The sequence below is a fragment of the Lontra canadensis genome, unplaced genomic scaffold (genome assembly GCF_010015895.1).
Source record: "Lontra canadensis isolate GAN:19392208 unplaced genomic scaffold, GSC_riverotter_1.0 scaffold4, whole genome shotgun sequence".
NCBI lineage: Eukaryota > Metazoa > Chordata > Mammalia > Carnivora > Mustelidae > Lontra > Lontra canadensis.
In genome coordinates this window covers 25,967,439-25,989,208 of record NW_022630998.1, presented here as the reverse complement: position 1 = coordinate 25,989,208, position 21,770 = coordinate 25,967,439, and the positions used below count along the sequence as shown (strand labels likewise).

Genomic DNA, 21,770 nt, shown 5'->3' with positions numbered 1-21,770 from the left:
CTATGGTCTTGTATACTATGTTACAGACAAAATGAACTTTCATGGGCTAATATTGCTGGGGGAGATGCCATTTTTAGCATTATTTCTTTAAAAAAGTATTATTTTATTTCTAGGCATTTTAGAATACAGTCTACACATTAGTTTGGAGATACTACCTACAAATCACTGTATAAGAAACTGATTTCAAGTAATATATTTCTTCATAGATTATAATATTTTTATGTCATATTCTATAAATAAAATACCCAATTTGCTTCTAAGATAAGACAAAACCAGATACTGAAAAGCTAGATGATAACCCCTGAACTTCTTATATAAAAGACTTCTGCATGTTTTCATATTTACTATAGTGAATACCTGCTTTAGGGTATGTAAAACCAGAATACACATATAGAACTTCAGCATACAACTTCTGAAGTCATTTACCAAGTATGTTAAATGTCTTCTTATATCCACCATAACTCAAGTTAAATATATACTGGTTAAGTATTTGAATTAATTACTTCTTTAATGTTAAAAAAAAATAAGACTAATAAATAAGCAAATGCCATTAGTTTACAGTTAATACTCTCAGCAAATATTCAGTACTCTATCACAAAGTTATCTTGCTCAATTTAAGTCTATAGTACTCTAGTTATAGAACAGAGAAATCTGAAACTCAACTGAAGTGAAAAAGCTAACCCACACAATAATAGATGTCAGTTTCTATGATATTGAACACTAAGGGGGAAAGGGGAAGCTAAATTGTTTTTATAAATCCTCAAGTCTTATAAATCTGAAAAACCAACAATCTCTGCAATTTACAGTAAGAATTTCAAGAGTGATATTTACATTGTTCTTATTTTGCAGTGAGGTATTTTGTGACAGTCCAAGTGTTATCCCTTCACAATTCTTTCTGAAATCAGCCAACATTATTGTACAAGTTCTCCCTAACATATTTGTCAATCTTTTTCCTATCTCGGCTAACAGCTACTAAATCATTTACAAGCAATAAGAGTATATCGCATCATTGCAAAAGTTAGCATGATTTTGTAATATTCAGCTTAAGCAGGACTGTTAAAACGATAGGATGTCAATTTCAATTAAAATGATTAATGAGAGTTTAACAAAGCACATTTAGGTTCCACATCATTCTAAGATGTAATATGAATTATTCTTTGTTTTACAACTTAATCACTGCATATATCCTATCATAATATTTTTCTCAGAAAGTAAGAATATCTTGATTTTAGAGTTTTTGCATTTATGCTCTCACATCAAAGACAAACACTGGTAGTCTACAGCTGCTTAAAGTATAAAGGCTTTCTAAAGGGGGGGAAAAATGGTTAAGACTATATATACCACACAGGGCCCTGACAGTAATCAAGAGTTTCCAGCAAGGGATCTGCCCCGCCATCAACATAGACCTGTTCCATTAACCTGGGTGAAAATACATTGTAATGAAAGATACTTCTGAGAGGGGCTGCGTTTGCATACAGAGAAAAAAGCTACCAAGTATTTACCTAAACCACCATGCATAATCTAAGCTTGTGGGATCGTTTTCTAATTAACAAAAGTAAAAACACACTGTAGCTTAAGTTTACATTATGATTCAGTTTTCAGTAGTTTACTTAAAAACTACAAAATTAAGACCTCTCTGCTTAAAACTTCCAAACGTCTACTCAGAGAAGAAAAGTATTACAAATGTAAGCTCCTATTATATAATTATTCTTTTTTTTCCCTAAGATTTCATTTATTTGACACAGAGAGTGAGATCACAAGTAGGCAGAGAGGCAGACGGGGGGTGGGGGGGTGGGGGGGTGGAGCAGGATCGCTATTGAGCAGAGAGCCCGATGTAGGACTCGATCCCAGGACCCTGAGACCATGACCTGAGCCGAAGGCAGAGGCTTAACCCTCTGAGCCACCCAGGTGCCCCTATACAATTATTCTTAAAATAATGCATTAATAAAAGCATAACCTCATTATATCTATGATTAAGTGATATCAATCACTTTATTAAGAGCTGAAACCAGGTAAAGTGTGAACATTATGAAAGCAAATTAAAAAAAGATCTGACTTTTTCAATAAATAGGACTACTAAAGCTTTTCCCCATGCAAATCACTGTTTTTCTTATAATGAAGTAGAGAATCTATCTCTGAGTACCAAGTTTTCTAAGAAAGCAAGTTAGGAACAATTTTACAAATCTTTTAAACTTCATCTTAACTTTCAACATTAAAGGAGTGAAACACAAAACAATGTTTAAGATTGATGATGAAATTCTAGAATACAGATGCTCAAGTTTTTCCCTCTAGGATATTCTGAATCCTGTGTTCCTTACTCATTTAAGTCTTCTCCAAAACTTAAAAATAAAAGAAACAACATTTGTGGTTCATTTTACTATATCAAACACAATACATCCACCTCTTTCTTGGCATTACACACTGGGAAAGAATAAGGGAAATGGAGTAAGATTAAAAGCAAAATACAACCCATACCTCCCCCAAAATCACAACTGAACTGCTTTTGAGAGCTACCTATGATCTCTTTCATTGGCTGAGGGCCCTAAGCTCAGGCTGGAAAAACACTGCTTCATTTTTACTGAAAATGGATACAAGAATCTAGAGACAATTTTCAACTCCTTCACTTACAATGAAAAGCAAAAGAAAATCTTAGCCAAAAGTGCTATGAAATGACCAAAATGAAATTTCTCAAATATTACACCCACCGCAATACTTTGTTACCATAGAATAATTAAATTACAAAATATGTCAACACTCAAGGGAAGAAAATAACAAAATTAGATGCAATGTAATCCAGGCAGGAAGCATAATGTTCCTTGTATCACTACTACCTTAATATATTAACCACAAACACCTAAAACGTTATAACCTCCACACCCTCAATTCATATTGAATATTGGATGAATCTTGAAACCAAGATTCTATTGAATCCCATATTAGAACAAAACCTTCCCATAACCCACAGTGTAAAATACACATACGATATTCTGAAATGTAATGTTATGATCTGGCTACACCCATATGTTCAAGCTTTCATTCAACAGTCCCCAACCCTCTACTTAAATCAGAATGGTGTGTTAACATTTTCTAAAGGTAACAGCTAAACTGTCTTGGATCACAACCTATTATCTGAACTACTTTACTCCCTTCTACCTACTCAAAAAGGTAAGCTCTACATCCTTTGTAAAGCTTACCATTAACTCTCCACCCATTGTCTCTCTCTTCTGAACTCACAGCATCACTATTCTAATTCACCTGCTATGTTTATCAGATGCTATCTTTTAGGCTCCACACCCAGCATGGAGCCCAATGCAGGGCTTGAACTCACGACCCTGAGATCAAGACCTGAGCTGATCAAAGAGTTGGATGCTTAAGTGACTGAGCCAGCCAGGCGCCCCATCATATGCTATTCTGAACTATAGTGTAACATAGATGGAAAGAAAGCATTCTCTAGATCTAGGCTGCCTGCTTGAATCTTGGTTCTACTCTTACTATGAGATCCTCCATGTAAAAGTTAATTAACCACTATGTGTCTCCAATTTCTTCATTTGTAAAATGCAACTAATACATCTAAAACCTCAGAGGGCTGAATAGTAAAGATTTCTTTGTAGTTTTTAGCAATAATGATGTCTACATAATGGAATAAAATAATGAACTTCCAATACCAAAAAGTCGTATGAGATGTTATACAAGGACAAATAGATTATACAATAATAAAAAAAAGTTAACTTTATTTCATATAAAATTCCCAGTTATATTTCAATCTTTCAACCTTTTCTGTCAAAATCTAAACTAGGAGGTATAATATTCAACATAACAGCAGTGTCATGTCAGGCTGAAGAGAGAGGAGGGGAGCTGACTTCTATGTGAGTAGAAACTGGATGCCCAACTCTCCACTCCCTGTGCAGTCAGATAACCCAAACTTCACTTGGACTCCAGCAGAAGATGAAGATTTAGCCTCTGAAGAAACTGATTCTGAAGTACACAATTTACATTAAGGCAAGTGTACTGAAATCAGAATAAATGAAAGCCTACATACTCAAAGGTGTTCTCACCTTCAGAATTTGTGCAGCAGGCTCACACCCTCAGGTGAGGAGAGCAGACTCTCTTCTAGAGAAACCAAAAGGCCCCAAAGAAAAGACCAACAGATAATGACATTACAGTCTACCCAAAACAAAACTAACTTCAGCATTAACAAGTTTTAATCTCCAGGAAAGCTAACCAAGTCCTACTTACACAGTTTCCAACTCAGTTGTAGTGTCTGACTCCTAACCATGATAGAAAAGCAAGGAATCTACAGACATTAAAGCAGGAATCAGAAAACTTTCTGTTAAGGAACAGACTGTAAATACTTTAGGCTTTGTGGATCATTAATATAGTCTCTGCAGCATATTCTTCTGTCTGCTTTTTAATCGTTTTTAAACAACCTTTAAAAATGTTAAAAAGCATTCTCAGCTCAAGAGCTATACAAAAACGCGATTCAACTCAGAAGCAGTAGGCCAGTTTACCAATCTCTGTATTAGAGGATAGCACCTTAAGTAAAAGAGAAAAAAAATAGCATTGGGGAAAAAATAACTTGGAGAAAAGAAAGATGAAAAAGGCAACAGAGTGAAAATTTTTTACATGTATGTTTTTATACACAGATATCTACATATGAGATGTATCTGTATTTCATAAAGTTATTTCATTAGGCTAAGCAAAAATCAATAGAAGAGGCAAAATAATTTTTTTAAAGATTTTATTTATTTGACAGAGAGAGACAGAACAAGAGAGGGAACACAAGCATGGGATGTGGGAGAGGAAGAAGCAGGCTTTCCGCTGAGCAGGGAACCAGATCTAGGGCTTGATCCCAGCGCCCTGGGATCATGACCTGAGCAGAAGGCAGATGCTTAACAACTGAGCCACTCAGGTGTCCCACAAAATTTTTTAAAGATTTTATTTATTTGAGAGAGTGAGTAAGATGAGAGCGAGTGAGCACGAGACTGGATAGGGACAGAGAAGCAAACTCCCCGCTGAGCAGGGAGCCTGACGTGGGACTCAATCCCAGGACTCTGGGATCATGACCTGAGCCTAAGGCAGATGCTTAACTGACTGAGCCACCTAGGCGCCCTAGGCAAAATAAATTAAAAAAAAATAGGTTTGAAAGATAAAGTTGAGGCAAAGTTCCATCAAGCATAAACGGTGACAAAATGAGAGGATCAATCTAGGAGGTACAGTATCTGACTGAAAGAGAACAGGGAGTGGGGCGATTATAAAAGGGAGTAAGTTATCAAAGACAACATAAAAGATATTTCCAAAATCAAAGTTTCTAAATTAAAATAGCCTACTAGAAGCCCAGCACAAAAAATAAAAAAAATAAAAAAAATTAAAAGATTTCCAACAGGTATGTGATCATGAATCTTCAGAAACCAGACAGAGAATACTGTAAAAACTTCCTGAGAAGAAAAATAAAACAAATCACATGCAAGATTACATATCATGACACTGTACTTAACAGTAAAGTCTGAGGTTGAGAACAATGAAACTTCTTCAAAATTATGAAGAAAAATATCGACGACCTGTAATTCTATATCCAGGTTAATCAGAATACAGAATTAAGACACCTTGCAGACTGCAGTCTAAAACTAGTGACCACGAATGCACACGTCATCAGAAAGCCCCACCAAAACATTTGAACAAACCAAGAAAGAAAAACACTGAATTCTGGAAATGGGAAATTAAACTTAGGAGAAAGGCAAAGCGAATTCCAAGATGACAACAAAAATAAGTCCCAGAATGATGGCTGTCTGGCAGGCCTGAGGCCAATCCTCCAGCTAGAAGCTAGAGAATGAAGTCTTTAGGAAGGGTATCTCCACAGGGAAGAGGAAATGTGTGGGAACTAATACAAGTTATAAGCGACCTTGTGGAAAACAATACCGAGAAGCTAGTGGAATTAATAATAAGAAATACAAAGAAAAATAAGTAAATTTTTAAAAGTAATGAACAAAATTATACAAGAAGCTACAATACTTTTTAATGCTCACATATGAGTCATATTTACATAGGTGTAATAATTACTGGATATTGAAACTTTTCAGTAAAATTGTGAAGTAATTAAGAACATAAAAGGAGAGGAAGCAGAGAGGATGGCATAATTTAAGGAAAATCCTCACCTATCAGAACTGTTGAATTAACAGTTAGTAGTACTAGCATTATATTTAGAAACACAAAGATCTTTAAAAGCCAAAATAACCAGCTAAAACATGAACAGAAGTGGCAAGGGGGATCAGGAAGTGGACTTGGTTTTCAAGACAACATATTAAATACTTTTGTCTATATAACCTATGTGTACACATTGTTTGACAAACATTAACATTTGAAGAAATTCAAACTAGGTTTTAATAAAGTCTTGATCTACAACATACCCTCCACCAATGCCAGAAAAAAGGTACAATGTGTCCTGGAGTTTAAAAGAACCTAAATAACTATGAATTCACAGCATAAAGCACGTATGTTTGCTTTACCACCTTTTCAATCTCATGCACTGAAATTATTTCCACATCCTATTAAAATAGAGTGAAATGTTAATGGTAATTAATATTAACCAACTGTTAGAAATGCTTCAATGCCATGAAATACTACCATCATAAAACTGTTATGATTTCAATCCTATTTAATCATCCACTGGCAAAAACTTGATGTATACACAACCCAGAAGAGAGCATAACAAATATTTAACTTATTTTATAAACAAGTAAACAGGCAACTTTTCCAAGAGCTCTACTCTTTCTCCAAAAGAAAAATATCTGGAGAGCCTGGGTGGCTCAGTTGGTTAAGCATCTGCCTTCAACTCAGGTCATGATCCCAAGGTGCTGGGATGGAGCCCCGCATCGGGCTCCCTGCTTGGAGCAAAGCCTGCTTCTGCCTCTCCCATTCCCCCTGCTTGTGTTCCCTCTCTCACTGTGCCCCGTCAATAAATAAAACCTTAAAAAGAAAGAACGAAAGAAAGAAGAAAAAGAAAGGAAAGAAAAAAGAACAGTATCTGTGTATTTTCCAGCAATAACCCCAGTGCCTGAAAGTTTATTCCTGGCCAAAAGAATTATGCAAAGATCTGCTGAACCAACTGAAGTCTATCATGGGATTTTACTTTGTAGACTCTTCACCATGTTTCAACTCAAAACTCATCTGCTTGTTTCACCAAATTTTTGGAGCAATGTGTATTTTATTCAATTAATATATAATAAGTCCAAACTTGTTAAATAGTATATAGTAGTAGACTAAAGAAAAACTTCCTATGAAGACAGACTTTTGTTAGCATTTGACGTATCAGAATATAAAACTGGCTTATTTTTTGAGACAGGCGAAATTAACTACATTGTGTGTACCCCATTTAGAGCTCCTCACCAGTAACTGTGGTAACTCTATTTTGAGATCACTTACAGACACTCTCTATACTAGCTAAGATAGTAACAAAGTTTTTGTTGAGCTACTTACCAAATGTCTCTAATACCTAAATATAATAGATTATTTTGAAATAGGAAAAATCCTTTTATGCTCTAATCCCATGAATATGCTTACTAACCGTAAATTATTCATATAAAAAATAAGTAACAGACTATACCTGAAATATGATAGGAATGGCTTTCAAAATTAATTTCTCTAACTTAGTTCCTTTAAATCTGTTCTTTTTTCCAAGTAAGATAAACTTACTTTTATCCTTTCATACATAAATACAACCTGATAATGTAAATAACATTATTATACCAAAAAAATTAGGCTTCTATATTTACAGACATGTATTGCAAAAAACATTAAAGACAAAACATTTCCTGATTTATAATTTAATGGAAATAATGATCAAGTACTTTAAATAAACTCTTCCACTACCTTTATCTTGCTATTATTTTCATAGATCATTCTGTATATTAGACTTTCATAAAGAATATATTAGTAAATATTCAAAACAGCAAATGCAAAACTACTGATGCAAATAGTCATTTGCTTTTAATAATTTTTCTTCCTTTTTAACCCCTCAGTCCCAGCTGAATGGACCACCTACTTTAAAGGCTAACTTATTTTACTTTAGATAACAAAATCTCAACCCTTAAAATAAAAAGAATGTTAGAGATAGGATAAATTTTTTTCTGCCAAATGGCTGACATTTTGAAAGTTCTAATGTAATATCAACATTTTTCACAACTGGAATAAAGCAACTATACAGGCAAACACCAAAATCTCAATATGTAAGAAAAATCAAGGACAAGTGGAAAGATTTAATCAGTAGGAAATATTTTAAATATATTTACCTTCAAGCTGGAGAAAGAACTTTTAAATGATGAATAGGCTTAATTTTTAGATCTAAAATGGCAAATTTCTCTCAGATCTAGGTTAGCAACCTACAGAACATCTACTTATAAAGACAGTTTTAGTTTAATTTGTACTTGCATTATTTTAAAGACCCAATTCTCATATTAAGAAAATGTCTTCTATACCCTAACATCTTGAAATTATTCAAAGATATTTATCAATGCTTTTTTTGAGAAGGAAGGAAATAGAAAGAGATCCCATTATGAAAGAATTTTGTTGCCAATACACAAATCTAAAGGATACTATCCTAAGAATAAACACAGAGGTTTTCCAGAAGTTTCTCAAAATTTTTTAAAAAAATTTGTAGTATTTTTTTAAAATATCATGTTTCCACTCAACTAAGTCATTTTCATGTAAACTGACAGTTTTCTACTCCATGAGAGATTATAGTCTTGTTTTTGTGACAACAATAAAAAGGTTTCTTCTATTCAAATGGCTAACCCTCTTACATCTATTTTTATATAAGAAAAAGCAACCAAAATACTGAAAACACATTGTACTTTGCATCGTCACTGAAAAGCCTAAAATCTGTATCAAGAATCTGCTACAGTACATACACTAAAAACTAACAAGTACGTTAATCCTTACGACACATCAAAATCATTTTAAGAAGATTTGAGTCTGTCTTCCAACTTAAAAAATAGAACCAACTTGAATAATTTAAACTAAAATATCTCTTCATATTTTCTTAAGAGAAGAAGGTTCAATTACTTTAAAGAGAAAACAGAGAACCTAAATTTCTCTCAGAATTAGGCAAAAAACAAAAACAAAAACAAAAAAACCCCAAAAAACAAAAGCAAAACTATTATGCATGTCTAGAATTTCTCCTCAACCTAGCCAGATTGTAGAAGGAAATAACAGTCATGGATTTTTGGGAGCATAAAATATAGGTTTTACTTAAAAATAAGCAAGCAAACAAGAAACTATTAACTAGTCATCTGGATTAAAATAAAGCAAAATAATGAAGATTATCCTTAAACTTTTAGGTGTAGGAGGAAAATTATCACTTCCTAGCCAAAAGGGAAAAAAAAAAGTCTCAATTATAAATTAATAAACCAGAAATACTGGTTTTATCTCCCAAAGTAAGTTCTCTGTTTAACTCTGGGCTTCTGACCTGAAAGGCAATTAAACTGGCAACAATGGTATCACAGAAGATCTCCAAAAGTCTGTAAAAGAAACAATCTTTGACATACCATGCTATCTACAAATTTTTAACCAAGTACTTTGGTTTAGACTCAATAGCTTTTACTCTTTTCCTTTCTCACCAGGAGACTTGATGGCTTAAAGATGCAGTTTACTTCAGGGTTTAGTGTGTCATTTTTCTTACTGATATAAAGCAGAATGTTTTATAAAATACAAATACAGTAATTTAGAATCCCTTAAGGAATTTAGAAAAGGTGACCAAGTTGTGATGGTTTGCTATAGCTGTCTATTTACTACAGCAAACAAATGTAGCATTTAATTTGCACACTTTAATTTACAAATCTACATATAGAACTTAATATTTAACACAGAAAACCTTAGAACTTATTTCCATTTAAACCATTCCCAACTTTTGGCACTGTACAAAATTTGCACGTCTGGCAACCAAGGCAAATTAAAAATTTAAAACATAGCCTTAAAAACATACATAATAGGGTTTTGTACCTTAAACCATCCACATTGTAAAATACAAGCAATGTGGAAATGTGACTAATGATCCAGTCCTTTAACCAAATATAATAGGACTACTGAGAAGCTTTATCATTCTTTGTAGAACAGCTTTCTTCTCACTCAAATTCACGTAATTGACTCAATATTACTGTGTGATACAGCTTATTCATAAGAAAGTTTCTTTGAAAAAAAAAATCCATTGATTATAGAGTATTTTAATTTTTAAAAGTTTTACTTCCACCAAAGGATTACTGAATTTTTTGTAAGCATCATTTTTACCTTTTGCTTTTCCTTTGTTCATAAATGAAAATATTATTTCATATTATAAAACCAGAAGACATTTCTCTAGTGCCTCTAAGACTTCATGGGTCATCATGTAGGAAAGACAATTAATACAACTGTTCCATCCTTACTCTAAGGCTTTCTTTACCCTTTGTCTTCCCCATACCATGTAACTCAGCATAAATGGCCCTGGAACACACACACTCGATCAAATGAGGTGGTTAGAATTACAAATAGGCAAGGGAGTAAAGCTGAGAATGAGCCTGGGTTTAGGAGTGAGGCCAGAAGGTGTGATAGCTGAGATGCATGTACGACTCTGTTGAAACAGAAAGCAGAGCTGATGGTAAGAGACAGCCCAGTATTAGGTGCTAGGGTTCAAGAGCTGAATGTCACACATTTTTAAAAAAACCTCATTCCTGGGCTTTTACAACTTTCAAGCTTCTGTATAAGTTATAATTGTGGTCCTACATGAGTATGTCAAATAAAACTGATGGGGAGAAAAACCCAAAATGACCATGTAATGAAACAGTTTTCTTTCTCACTTTTAAGTGAACCAATTGCTTAAGTTATACATGTCTAAATCTGGGACCACTTTAATAAAGGACATTTTATCAGTAACAACTGCAGAGAATTTCTGAATCAACTGATGTATGTGTGACTCTGGAATTAAGTGGAACTATTGTCCTATGTAATCAATGGAGACATGTGTTTGACTAATAAGTAGGCACATACAATAAGAAAATAAAGAGAAGCCAGACAGGGGTCACTGCAGTTACACACTGTTCATACGGTGTGAAAGGCAAACCAGATATGTTATAAATAAAATAAAAGATGGGCTATAAACAGACTCCTCCCTGATGTTAAATCTGGATAGCTCGCATTGAATTCTGGATTCCTGCATACCACTGAAGGCAGTAGGTCATTTTCTCACATGCTACAAGATCGAAGGAAAATCACATACCTAAACATACACACAATTCTCCTTTCCTTCTTCTTCCCTATCCCCTTTGTGCAGGGTTAAAGTTGGCAGAAAATAGCTTGGATTCTAAAGCCCTTCAGCACTTTCTGTCTTCTCTAGGATGGCGAGACAGCCAGCTACCAGATTCCCGCAGAGAAGCTATTGTCTGGAGCATTTCACAAGTGCACTACTTAAAACTAAGCAGAGCCAGTTCAGTGCAGAACACTGTGTGGGACCTTTGCTCTCGCATTATTAGGCATTACTGAATGAAATGAAAGATGAAATTTATTCACATAAACAATAATCTGAGTAGCTCTTAAGAGGTACATTTTTCTAATTTCTCTAGTAAATAAGTATTAAGGGTTTTAGAACATTAAATAAAACTGGATATCAAGTATGCATTTCTACATAAATACCACAAATACCATTTTAATATCCTGCCATCAACCATGATGAAAATGAAGAATATTCCAAAATAAGCAGTATTTCAGTGAACTATTTCAAAGTATGAAAAAAAAAAAGTAGTCAGCTAGTGCTAATTATCAAGTTAAGATATTTTTAGTGTGTTTATGTAACTTGACGTCTACGGCTGGGTCTTTATTCTGACTGCATAGTATTTTTACATATTTAACATTAACACTACAGAATTAAAAAGTAATATTCTAATTGCTTATCAACTTTATCTCCTCTTGAGATTAGTATAGTACAAGATACCTGGGGATGTTTCTCAACTGACACATATGATCAGTATTTCTATCCAGCAGAATATATACCTGGTGAAGATGTCAACTCTTAAAGACTTTGTTCTGGCTCTTCTGGCCTACATTACACCTAAATCAATCCAAAGAGTCAACAAGGAGCATAGTGACGTTGAGTGTCAAATCCTACCATATATTCAAAATAGTATCCATTTCTATTTTTAAAAGACAGTTCAGCAGTCTCTAGTTGAATGTAAAAGATGTAGGATATGCATTTATTCTGCTTACTCCTGAAATCTGACTAAACCATATAGCAAAGAAACTAAAAGCCATCAGAAACAAAGAGGAAAAGATGACAGTTGCTAGAAAAGCATTGTCAACAAAAGTTTGGAAGACAGTCTAAACAGATGAACAAGCAGTAACTGATTTAGGCTTCCGCTTTCTCTGTTACGCTGGGGTCAACAAAGGGTACAAAGTACAAAGAAAGCCAACTCATTCACAAGCTCTGGAAAATTCAGAAAATGGAGACAGCAGGGACCTTTGAAGGAGAAGTTGCAGGACGATTGAAAACAGGATGATAGGTTCAATGACTATATTAGCAGTAATCAGATTTGCCAGAGCTTTTCTTGCCTAATCATACATATTAGGTGATGGCCCTTCCCCAATACTGGCAGAACCCAGAAGAAATACTATCTGAAGATATTACATCAGCGAAGATCTGGCTTGGAAGCACCAGGCAAAACTTAGGGTGACAATGAAGACATGAAAACAAGAGGCACTGGGGGGGTCACAGATATGCATTTAAATTAATGCCTCTACATTAAATATCTAAGCCTTCTTCCCCAGTCAGTGCCTATAACACTGGCTGTCAGATTTATACCCCAAAGATGAGAGAATGGACAATTCTTGTTGGAGAAAATGACAACCCAACAACCTGCAGACACTGATATTAAGAGGTCTCCCAGGGTAATATAAAGTCCCCACTCAGTCATCTGCAAAAAAGGCCACCAACTAACAAGTTCCAGCCACTTGTACAAAACTTCTGATTTTTAACTGCCTTCTTCTTGAATATAAAGATAATCAAAGGTCATTCAACATTTTAAGACCAATCTCTAACATGACAACGATTAAAAAGGCAGGGGGGAGGGATACTCAGAAAATAAACAACACTAGGCATAAATTAAAACTTAAAAGATACTAATATTCTTAGAACTAAAAAGATGTTACACATCCATGACACAAGAATGATATGGAAATAGAGCATCAAAGTCTTCAAAATTTTTTTAAAAAGTTGATATAAAAAAATTCAGCAAAAGGGTTAAGAGAAAATTAAGAGAAAAATCAAGAAAATAAAATAAATGGAAAAAGGGAGATAATATTAAAGAACCATTCAAAGGCAGAATAAGTTATTACAAAGAGTCCCTGAAAAAGATGACAGGAAACAGAATTTTATCACAGATTCAGTATAAAACTTTCGGAAAAAAGTGCAGATTGAGCACATCCACTGACTTCTGGTCTCTCCCTCCACACCAAAATGACAGTATAAAAAAAATTTGTTTTTAAGTACATAAATAAAATGAGTGAGAAGGAAAAAAAGCAGGAAAATTCCTCTAAAAAATGACATTACTTTATTTAGAAGGCGAGGTGAATGGGAAATGATTAGTGATAGATGACAAGCCACACGTATGTGCCAAGTCCTCATTTACACAGAAACAATATCAGTTAAAGCCGAAAACTAAAATCAAGTAGGAGCTTTGTACCCACGTGGAAATACTCATGTAAATATCAAACAAAAAGGAGCTATCTCTGGAGAGGCAGAAATGGAGGAGGTAATGTTTAATTTTAATAAAAGTAAGGAAAAAATCTGCCAAGTAAAAAAGGATGAGTCCCCAGATTTAAAAGCTAAACCTAGAATTTAACCCAATTAATGATGAAAACTTCAGAATACCAAAAGAGAAAAAGCATTTAGAGGGTGCACGTAGGGGAAAGGGAGGCATATGCCAAGGGCAGGAAGGCATCGAGTTTTCTCGAGAGCCTTCAAAACTTTCAGGAAAAACTCTTTCTTAGAATTTGTACTGAGCCAAACTATCAACTGAGTATGAGGAAAAAATAATTTCAGGCATGCAGATTTCAAAATTAAAAACTGCTTTCCAGGGCACTATAGGGGAAAGTACTCTGCCAAAGGTCAGTCAACCAAAGACAAGCAGATGATGTGATCCAAAAAGAGGCACAAGGAATTCTTAGGAAGACAGTAAAGAAAATCCCAGGTTAACAGCTATGCAGTTAAGTTTACAGAATTGAGAGCTTCAGGAGGCTATTTCCAAGGGAAAACAAAAAAGAAATGATGTGAACTACTGAGGTTTAGAATTCTGTAAAGAAATTTAGCGTCTACATACAAGAATAAAAAATTGTTCAAGGAAGGTGGTAAAACATTGTAATGCTTACTATAAATAATATTTTCACACGTATCACTAAAACTGACTACTGATTTGGTAAAACAGTTGTTTCCTTACTATTCTGGAGGAACTGAAGAAAGGAAAAGGAAGGGGGAGAAAAGTGCAATAATCTAAGATTCAAGAAACACCGTTATCACCATAAGCAACATCATTTAAATATCACCATATTTAAACATATGGAAGAAAATCTCAGAATACCTAAAACAGGGGAAAGTGGCTCCTCTGTGACACGAAACTCACATAAGAAAGCGAAGGCAAGGAACTGGCATCTTTTCTTGTATTTCACTTTTTAAACTATTTACCTCTACTTGTCAGGTTTTTTCTATTAAATAAAGAGGATTTCAACAAAGAAAAATTTTCTACCCCAATTTTTTTTTCAAATCAGAGATGAGATCTATTTGTATTAGCTACAAAAGGAGCACAAACTTATATATTATTATTAATGATGTTCTGAAGGATACATTGCGAAAGATAAAACAAGCAGGCACCAGACTAAGCTGATATTCATTTCCTGTGTGGGCTTCATAAAATTGTAGTAGACTTCAGTTACTAGATACACAACTGTAGCAGCCACTGTGAAATCCACCAGCCACTGGTATTCTGGAAAATAATGCAATGCTGAAAAATAAAGGTCAAAAAAAAAAAAAGTTTACTTAAACTTTCATAAATAAATAGCTTAGGAGGATTTAATTATAATTAACTTTAGCCATGCTAAACTTTTTCATTTGTTGATATGCAATGTAAGGTTTGCAAATATGAGACTCTAAAAATGCAGGAAACAGAGAATGTTGACACTCAAAGTTAAATTTTAATATCTCACAAATTAAACAATTTCTTAAGACCTGGAATGATTACCAAAAACTATTTAAACTGTTTTTAAAAATATATGATTACAAAATGAGCTGGTATTTTCCCAGCTGATTAGCTGTTTTCTACAGAAATTAAAAAATCAGGGTTAAAAAAATTTTTTTAAAGATTTTATTTACTATTTCAGACAGAGAGAAAGCAGGAGCAGAGGGAGAGCAGAGGGAGAGGGAGATAATCTCCAGTAGATTCTGCACTGACCACAGAGCCTGGTGGGAGGCTCAATCTTGTGACACTGAGATCATGAGAAACCAAGAGTTGGACGCTTAACCAACTGAGCCATGCAGGCAACCCTCTTTTAAATATATTTTTTAATTTTTAAAAAGATTTTACTTATTTATTTATTTGTGAGAGAGAGAGAGACAGACAGAGGAGGAGAGAGAAAGAGAATGAGCAAGGGGGGGGCAAGGAGAGAGGGAAAAGCAGACTCCCCACTGAGCAGGCAGGAGACAGGGGCTGGACCCTAGGATCATGACCTCAGCCGAAGTCAGGCTCGAGACTTTTTTTTAAGATCCTAAAGTATGATACTTTAACATGAAGGTATAAATTGGTGTACAAAGTTAAGTTTATTTACATTTTTCATTTCTGTGAAGTAAGAGAGTTAAGCTTTGCTATAATTATTAACTGCATGCATTAAAGGAAGATTAATAATTTTTTGAGTTACTGCAGATTGAAATAACCAATACATATCCTTTTTATTCTTGCTTGTGTTCCTGCAAGAAAAGTCGATGAAATGCCTTCTATAAAAACGATAGCCCTTCCAACAGAGGGTTTACATTAAAATTAGTGTTCTCCGATAGTAAATCAGATTCTATCTCTCTTTTCATCTCAGGTATTCTGGTTTACTTCTGCCTGAGTGCAGTCCAAAGCGTCAGCATCATTTGGCAGAAGACCTCCTGAAAATGTGGGAGTAAGTCACATACATAAACATCAATTCCTATGTTTCCATAATAAAATGATCTACATTGCTGTGGAAAAATTTTAGTTGCAAAATGTAGTATCTGAGAATAACTTAAAATCATGCATTTATAGAAAAAGTATTTTGAAAATAAAACACCACTCAAAGTAAGATATTTAAAATATTAAAACAACTAACTCATATCTTATAACAAAAATTGCAAATCCTTTTATGACTGGGTATTTTTAATTTCCATCTAGTTATTTTAACTGTGTTAGGTTTTTTTTTCTTTTTTTCCTGATAAATATATTAGCTTATGAATAGCAGTCTGAAAGATTTATCCTGAAGTAGCTGAAGGACTCTTACCCTCTAGCCACCTCACTTCTCTCAAATCACCCTAAAATCTAAAATCTGGAATCAGTGACTTCTCAGAAGGAAGACAGGGAAATGGGAAGAACAGACAGACGAATACCTAGTTGGGTAGACAGACATCCATTTCTCTAAAAGCTTTCAATTTTTATTAAGAACTGAAGCAAGTGTTCCAATTTGTGCTGCCCACATTCAGAGGCTTCCCCCAGGAAATTCACTCACAGCAAACAGGCAAGTGACATTTCAAGTAGTTTTCTATTTTTATGCACTTTTAGAGGTTCTTATAACAGATAGCTAATACAAATTAAGACAGACTTTCAAGATACTTATTGGGATACCAGTAATATATATACATTCAACAAAAGTACAAATTATACATAATCTTGGCTACGTATTTTACCCAAGTATTATATTCTTTTTGTATTCAATAATATAATTATCTATGTGCCTTTTATCAGGCTATTGGAAACTAAAGAAAACTCATCAAACCTAGTAGTTTGCCTTAAGCTCATGAGTGTACCTTATTAAATTCAAGGAGAAAACCCTCTACTTTTACCTAAACACACATACACAGCATGCATTCACAAATGATTACAGAAACATAAATAAAACATCTCCCCATTTTACTCTGCTCTTGAAATTACGTGGCCAGTTACTAAACTACTACCATTTGCAATTAGTTTCAAAACTGTATTAATGAAACAAAATATTGAAGAAGCTATGTGATAAGGCCTTAATTTTAATCTTTATAAGTTCACTAAAATAGCCTAGTTCTCACTAACTGGCTCTACCACATTTGGCGTACAACCCGCACCAAGTTATTGAACTATATGAATTCAATGAGTTCAAGGGGGAATAAAAAAAGGTCAATAAAAGTTACATACCTCATAGAACTGGAAGAAGACTAATTAAAGTAAAGCACTTAAAACAATGCCTGATACTCACATTTAAGCTATTATTAAAGTTAATAAGCTGAAAATTATTCCTTTAACATGAGTTACTAGTAAGAATGACAAAAATCTGTACTAGAAATCAGGGAGAATGTGTATATATTCTTATATTTACATGTCTATGAACATTTTATACATGCAAGCCACATAAAAGATTAATAAAACCAATGTGACAACTAGTCAAAAAGTCAAAGTGCTTTTAAATGTTTTAGATTTTGCATGAAAAATAGTTAAAAAGAAAAAAGAGGATGACAAAAGCAGTCATAACAGTCTTAATAATATTATACTGTTCCTCACTGACCTTTTTGGATTCTAGGACACCCTTTTTATATTATATAGAACATATTAAAAAATACATATGTGTGTGTGTGTGTGTGTGCGTGTATAGAATACACACGTAAAAATCTTTGTTAAATATAGAATCAACTTTCAAATATCCTGAAGCCATTTTGTATCACTAAATAATTCTATATGAGATGTTACATGAATCTACTAAGGTTTTTCAGGGTGGTTATGATTTAACACAAGAAGGGCCAAATTACATATGATATTTATACATTACCAAAATTATTTTTTTAACATGTTATTTTTATTCCTCACTTATCAGGTAAATCATTAGTTCTCAAACCTGGTCCAAAGTCAGAACCACTAAGAGCATTTTAAAAAATATAAGTTCTCAGAACCCACTCTAGATTTACTGGATCTCCAGGGGTAGATATGAAAAATCTTTCTTTTTAAAGAGCTGCTCAAGGGATTCCGAGGGACAGTCAGGTTTGATAGTATAGTATCATCTTAGATGCCATTCCCTTACAGGATCCAAATAATTTCATATAAATTTTATTTTAAATATAAAATCATTATAGTTATTATACAATTACAAACATTGATATACAGGGGGGAGAAAAAAAACACATAACTTATCAGAAATATCCCATGGGCAAAAGTAAATCTTGAATCAAGTTTTCTGATTCCTAATCCAGATCATTGCTCTAAAGCCACTTTCCTATCTACTAAGCATGAGCATAAAAGTTCAGGTAATTAAAAACAAACACCCAAAAGCATTTGTGCAAGCCACACCATAAAAGGAGCAGAATGGCACTTACGGCAATATAGTCTAGAATTCAAAATACTGAAAAGTCACTGTGATCTCGACATAAAACAGAAAGTGCATAACAAACACGTAAGTCAGCCTTTCTGAAAAATGGGAAAAATAATTCTTAGTACAGGTTAAGTGAATTGAAAAAGAAATTCAATTCAAATGAAGTCATTTTGAGCTTCTAAGTTCTAAAAAAGATTTCATATTCCGTAAAATGGACTTAATGATTAAAAACCAAACAAAAAATAGATAAAATGAAAGTACTTTCACTAGCATAGCAGAAAACTGAGATTTACAGAACACTTTACCAAGATTTCCCTTACCTAAAGTATCCACTTCTGTAACTGACTTTGTTTCTAGATGGAGATCAATATCCTTTGGAATGGTCAGTGGCTTACTTTCAATGTGACCATTATATTTCCTATAAAAATCAGACAAGTGACACAAAAAGCAAGTTACCTATACTGTTATCCAAGCGCTTGTATCAACTAATCAAAAGTGGGGTGTTAAATTCCACAGTATAAAAGAAGCAGAATTTTTAATATTTCATCAAAAAGGAGGTACAACAGTCAAAGGTAGTTTTTAAAGGGAAGACTACAAAGTGTGGATGTAAATTATTATGTGAGTATGCAGATTACCAGGGAAAATAGTTACCTAAATTAGTGACAAAATCTTCATTATTAGCTTAGCACTTCAGCCTATTTCTCCTACTCTCCTGTGTAGATTTAAAGACAACTAACGTCTTCTCCTTTAGGTACAAGAGTAAAAGCAAATAAAAAATTAAAGAAACACCATTATGACGCAATATTTAAACATATGGAAGAAAACCTCAGAATACTTTAAAGAGGATAAAGTGGCTCCTCTGTGACATGAAATTCACTTAAGAAAGCAAAGGCAAGGAACTGGCATCTTTTCTAGTATTTCACTTCAAAACAATTTAACTATTTCTTAGGTGCAAGGACAAAAGCCAATGAAACAAAAATGCATTTCTCTTTGAAATTATCTATGTCCACACATACGTATAAAGAGACCTGTAGCTATAAACAAGTCAGAGTTGAAGAAATATATTAAGATTTATGTGTATAAGAAATTCAGTAAGGTGAAAGGCTCATCTGGAGTTGCTTTTACTGAATCACGAATGAGGGAAATAAAAGAGTTCTTTAGGTGCACATGTATCATTCCTAAATTTAATTTTTAAAAGACAATCACATATATATAGAAAGTAATAAACTAAGTTTCAAAAGCATTAATCACAATACCAAGAAACAATTTTCATTTATTCTGGAAAAACCTCAGTAAAAATATCAATTTATGTCAATAAACCAAACAGTAATTATTGCTACCAGGATTAAGACAGTGCCATTTTGGCATCTTTTTGTTCAAGTAAAGCCTTTTCTAAATAAAAACAGAAGGAGGGCTTACATTTAATATTCCAATGATCTTCAAGGTATATTGGCAATGATAAGTGTAAAAGAGAATGGTAGCAAGATCAGAAAAGTCTTTTTAAAATTTCCAATTTCATGCCAAAGAATCATGTTTAAAAAATGTTTAAAATTTAAAAAAAAAAATTTAGCACTTACAAATGTATTAGCCCAGGTTAATATCATTTTTATGATACACATGAGAAATTTGGTGATTATTTTTTGTCACTGACATTTTGTAATATATCAGAATCATAGTTTTTGGTCCTAAGAAGTCCTCCCCCGCTAAGGACACTAAGGCCCATATAGAGAGGCTAATTATCATGTACTTTACTTGAGAATTCAATTCAAATAGAGATAAAAATTTTAAAGCTGGAAAGATCCTTCAAAATTACTGTTTGGTCCTTCCATTTCAACAGATAAGACTGCTGTGGTCTATTCAGTGAGGTTTATTAGCAGGCAGTTCTCTTCATAAAGGTTTAAATGCCAATATAATTTGCAGCAAGTGAATGGTACCTACAAAATTACTCTGTCTACCCTTTCTATTTGAAAAAATAAAAAGAAGTCAAAAGCACATAAATTTGCCCAATCTCATAATAACAGCAAAACCTGGGAAAGAACCCAAATCAACAGGTAAATGAGTTACAGGGTAAAAAGATGAGCTCTGGTTTTCTCCCCAGTCAACCCCCACCAAGTTCTAATATGATGGCTATACTGTTTTCATAATATACAAAGAATAAAATTAACCATTCTTAAGTAAAATAATCACTTCTGTGCTCACATATTAAATTACTAAATACTGGGTTTTCTTAAAAGGTAATTCAAAACTATTTTAGATCATGGGTTTTAATCTCAAATTTATCAAACGCTCATAGCGTTATCAGTAAAAGTTCCTTTAACCAAGGTACGAGATAGATTTACATAAATTGTGTCAAATACTTAAAACTTTATAAGCTCAACAATGTAACTTACCTATCTTTTCTGCTTTTCCCTTTTTGCTGCTTCCCTGCAAGAATTCTTAATTCTTCTTCTGTAGGATGTTGATACCATCTCAAACTAAGAAAAAAAGAATCTTTTTAAATAAAGGAATTAAGATCACCAGAATTATTCATTTATTGTACAAATATTTATTAAGTTTCCTATTTGTGAAGACACTGAAGGGAAAGATCAGGTGAAAAACTCTAATCTGAATTAAGATACTACTGCTTATGCCTTAAAAGGCTTTTGATTCAAATCTAGCACTTACCAAGCACTTACTAGATGCCAGACCCTGCAATGCTGTTTATAAGTATATTTCTTATAACTAACAATTATTAATATATATTAAGGCTACACAGGCCTACTATTAAAAGTAAATGGACTGAACTCTGCAGGCAAGCTGGCATGAACACATTAGAATTCTCCACCCATCCTTCATTTACACAGAAGGAATTGAGAGTTGTCTTAAAAAGAGTTCTCTGAATGTCCTCAAAATAAAAGTAGTCTTTGCTTTCCTTTCCTGTCCTCCCCTCCTTTAATTTAGTTGGAGAATTCTCAAACTTTATGTATACAAAAATAAGAGTAAATCGTATTTATAAAACCCTTAAAGTTAGGGCTCCAATTAACTGGGTGTATTTACCTCCACCACACCATCAAAACACCCAAACAAGTGTATTCCCTCCTAAGCACCCACCTGCTCATTTTCAATTTCCTGTCTCATCTGAATTTCCTATCTACCAACTACCTAAACTTGATATTCAAGTTTAATTCTCAATGTGCCCTCTCCACATATTATCATTA

General features: G+C 33.6%; 1 protein-coding gene across 4 annotated transcripts in view; it reads right to left on the bottom strand.

The window, feature by feature from the left end:
• TMEM161B (transmembrane protein 161B) overlaps window positions 1-21,770 on the bottom strand; it is a 67,657-nt gene that overhangs the window by 12,516 nt on the left and 33,371 nt on the right. For 3 of the 4 annotated variants that reach the window (XM_032846966.1, XM_032846945.1, XM_032846956.1), the window contains exons 3-5: window positions 20,964-21,047; window positions 18,894-18,991; window positions 14,855-15,011 (exon numbers count right to left, since the gene is read on the bottom strand). In XM_032846966.1, coding sequence (XP_032702857.1) covers window positions 14,855-15,011; window positions 18,894-18,991; window positions 20,964-21,047 — 339 coding nt within the window. Of the gene's footprint in view, window positions 1-14,854; window positions 15,012-18,893; window positions 18,992-20,963; window positions 21,048-21,770 lie in introns of those variants that run through there. The other variant, XM_032846977.1, reaches the window with a different exon arrangement.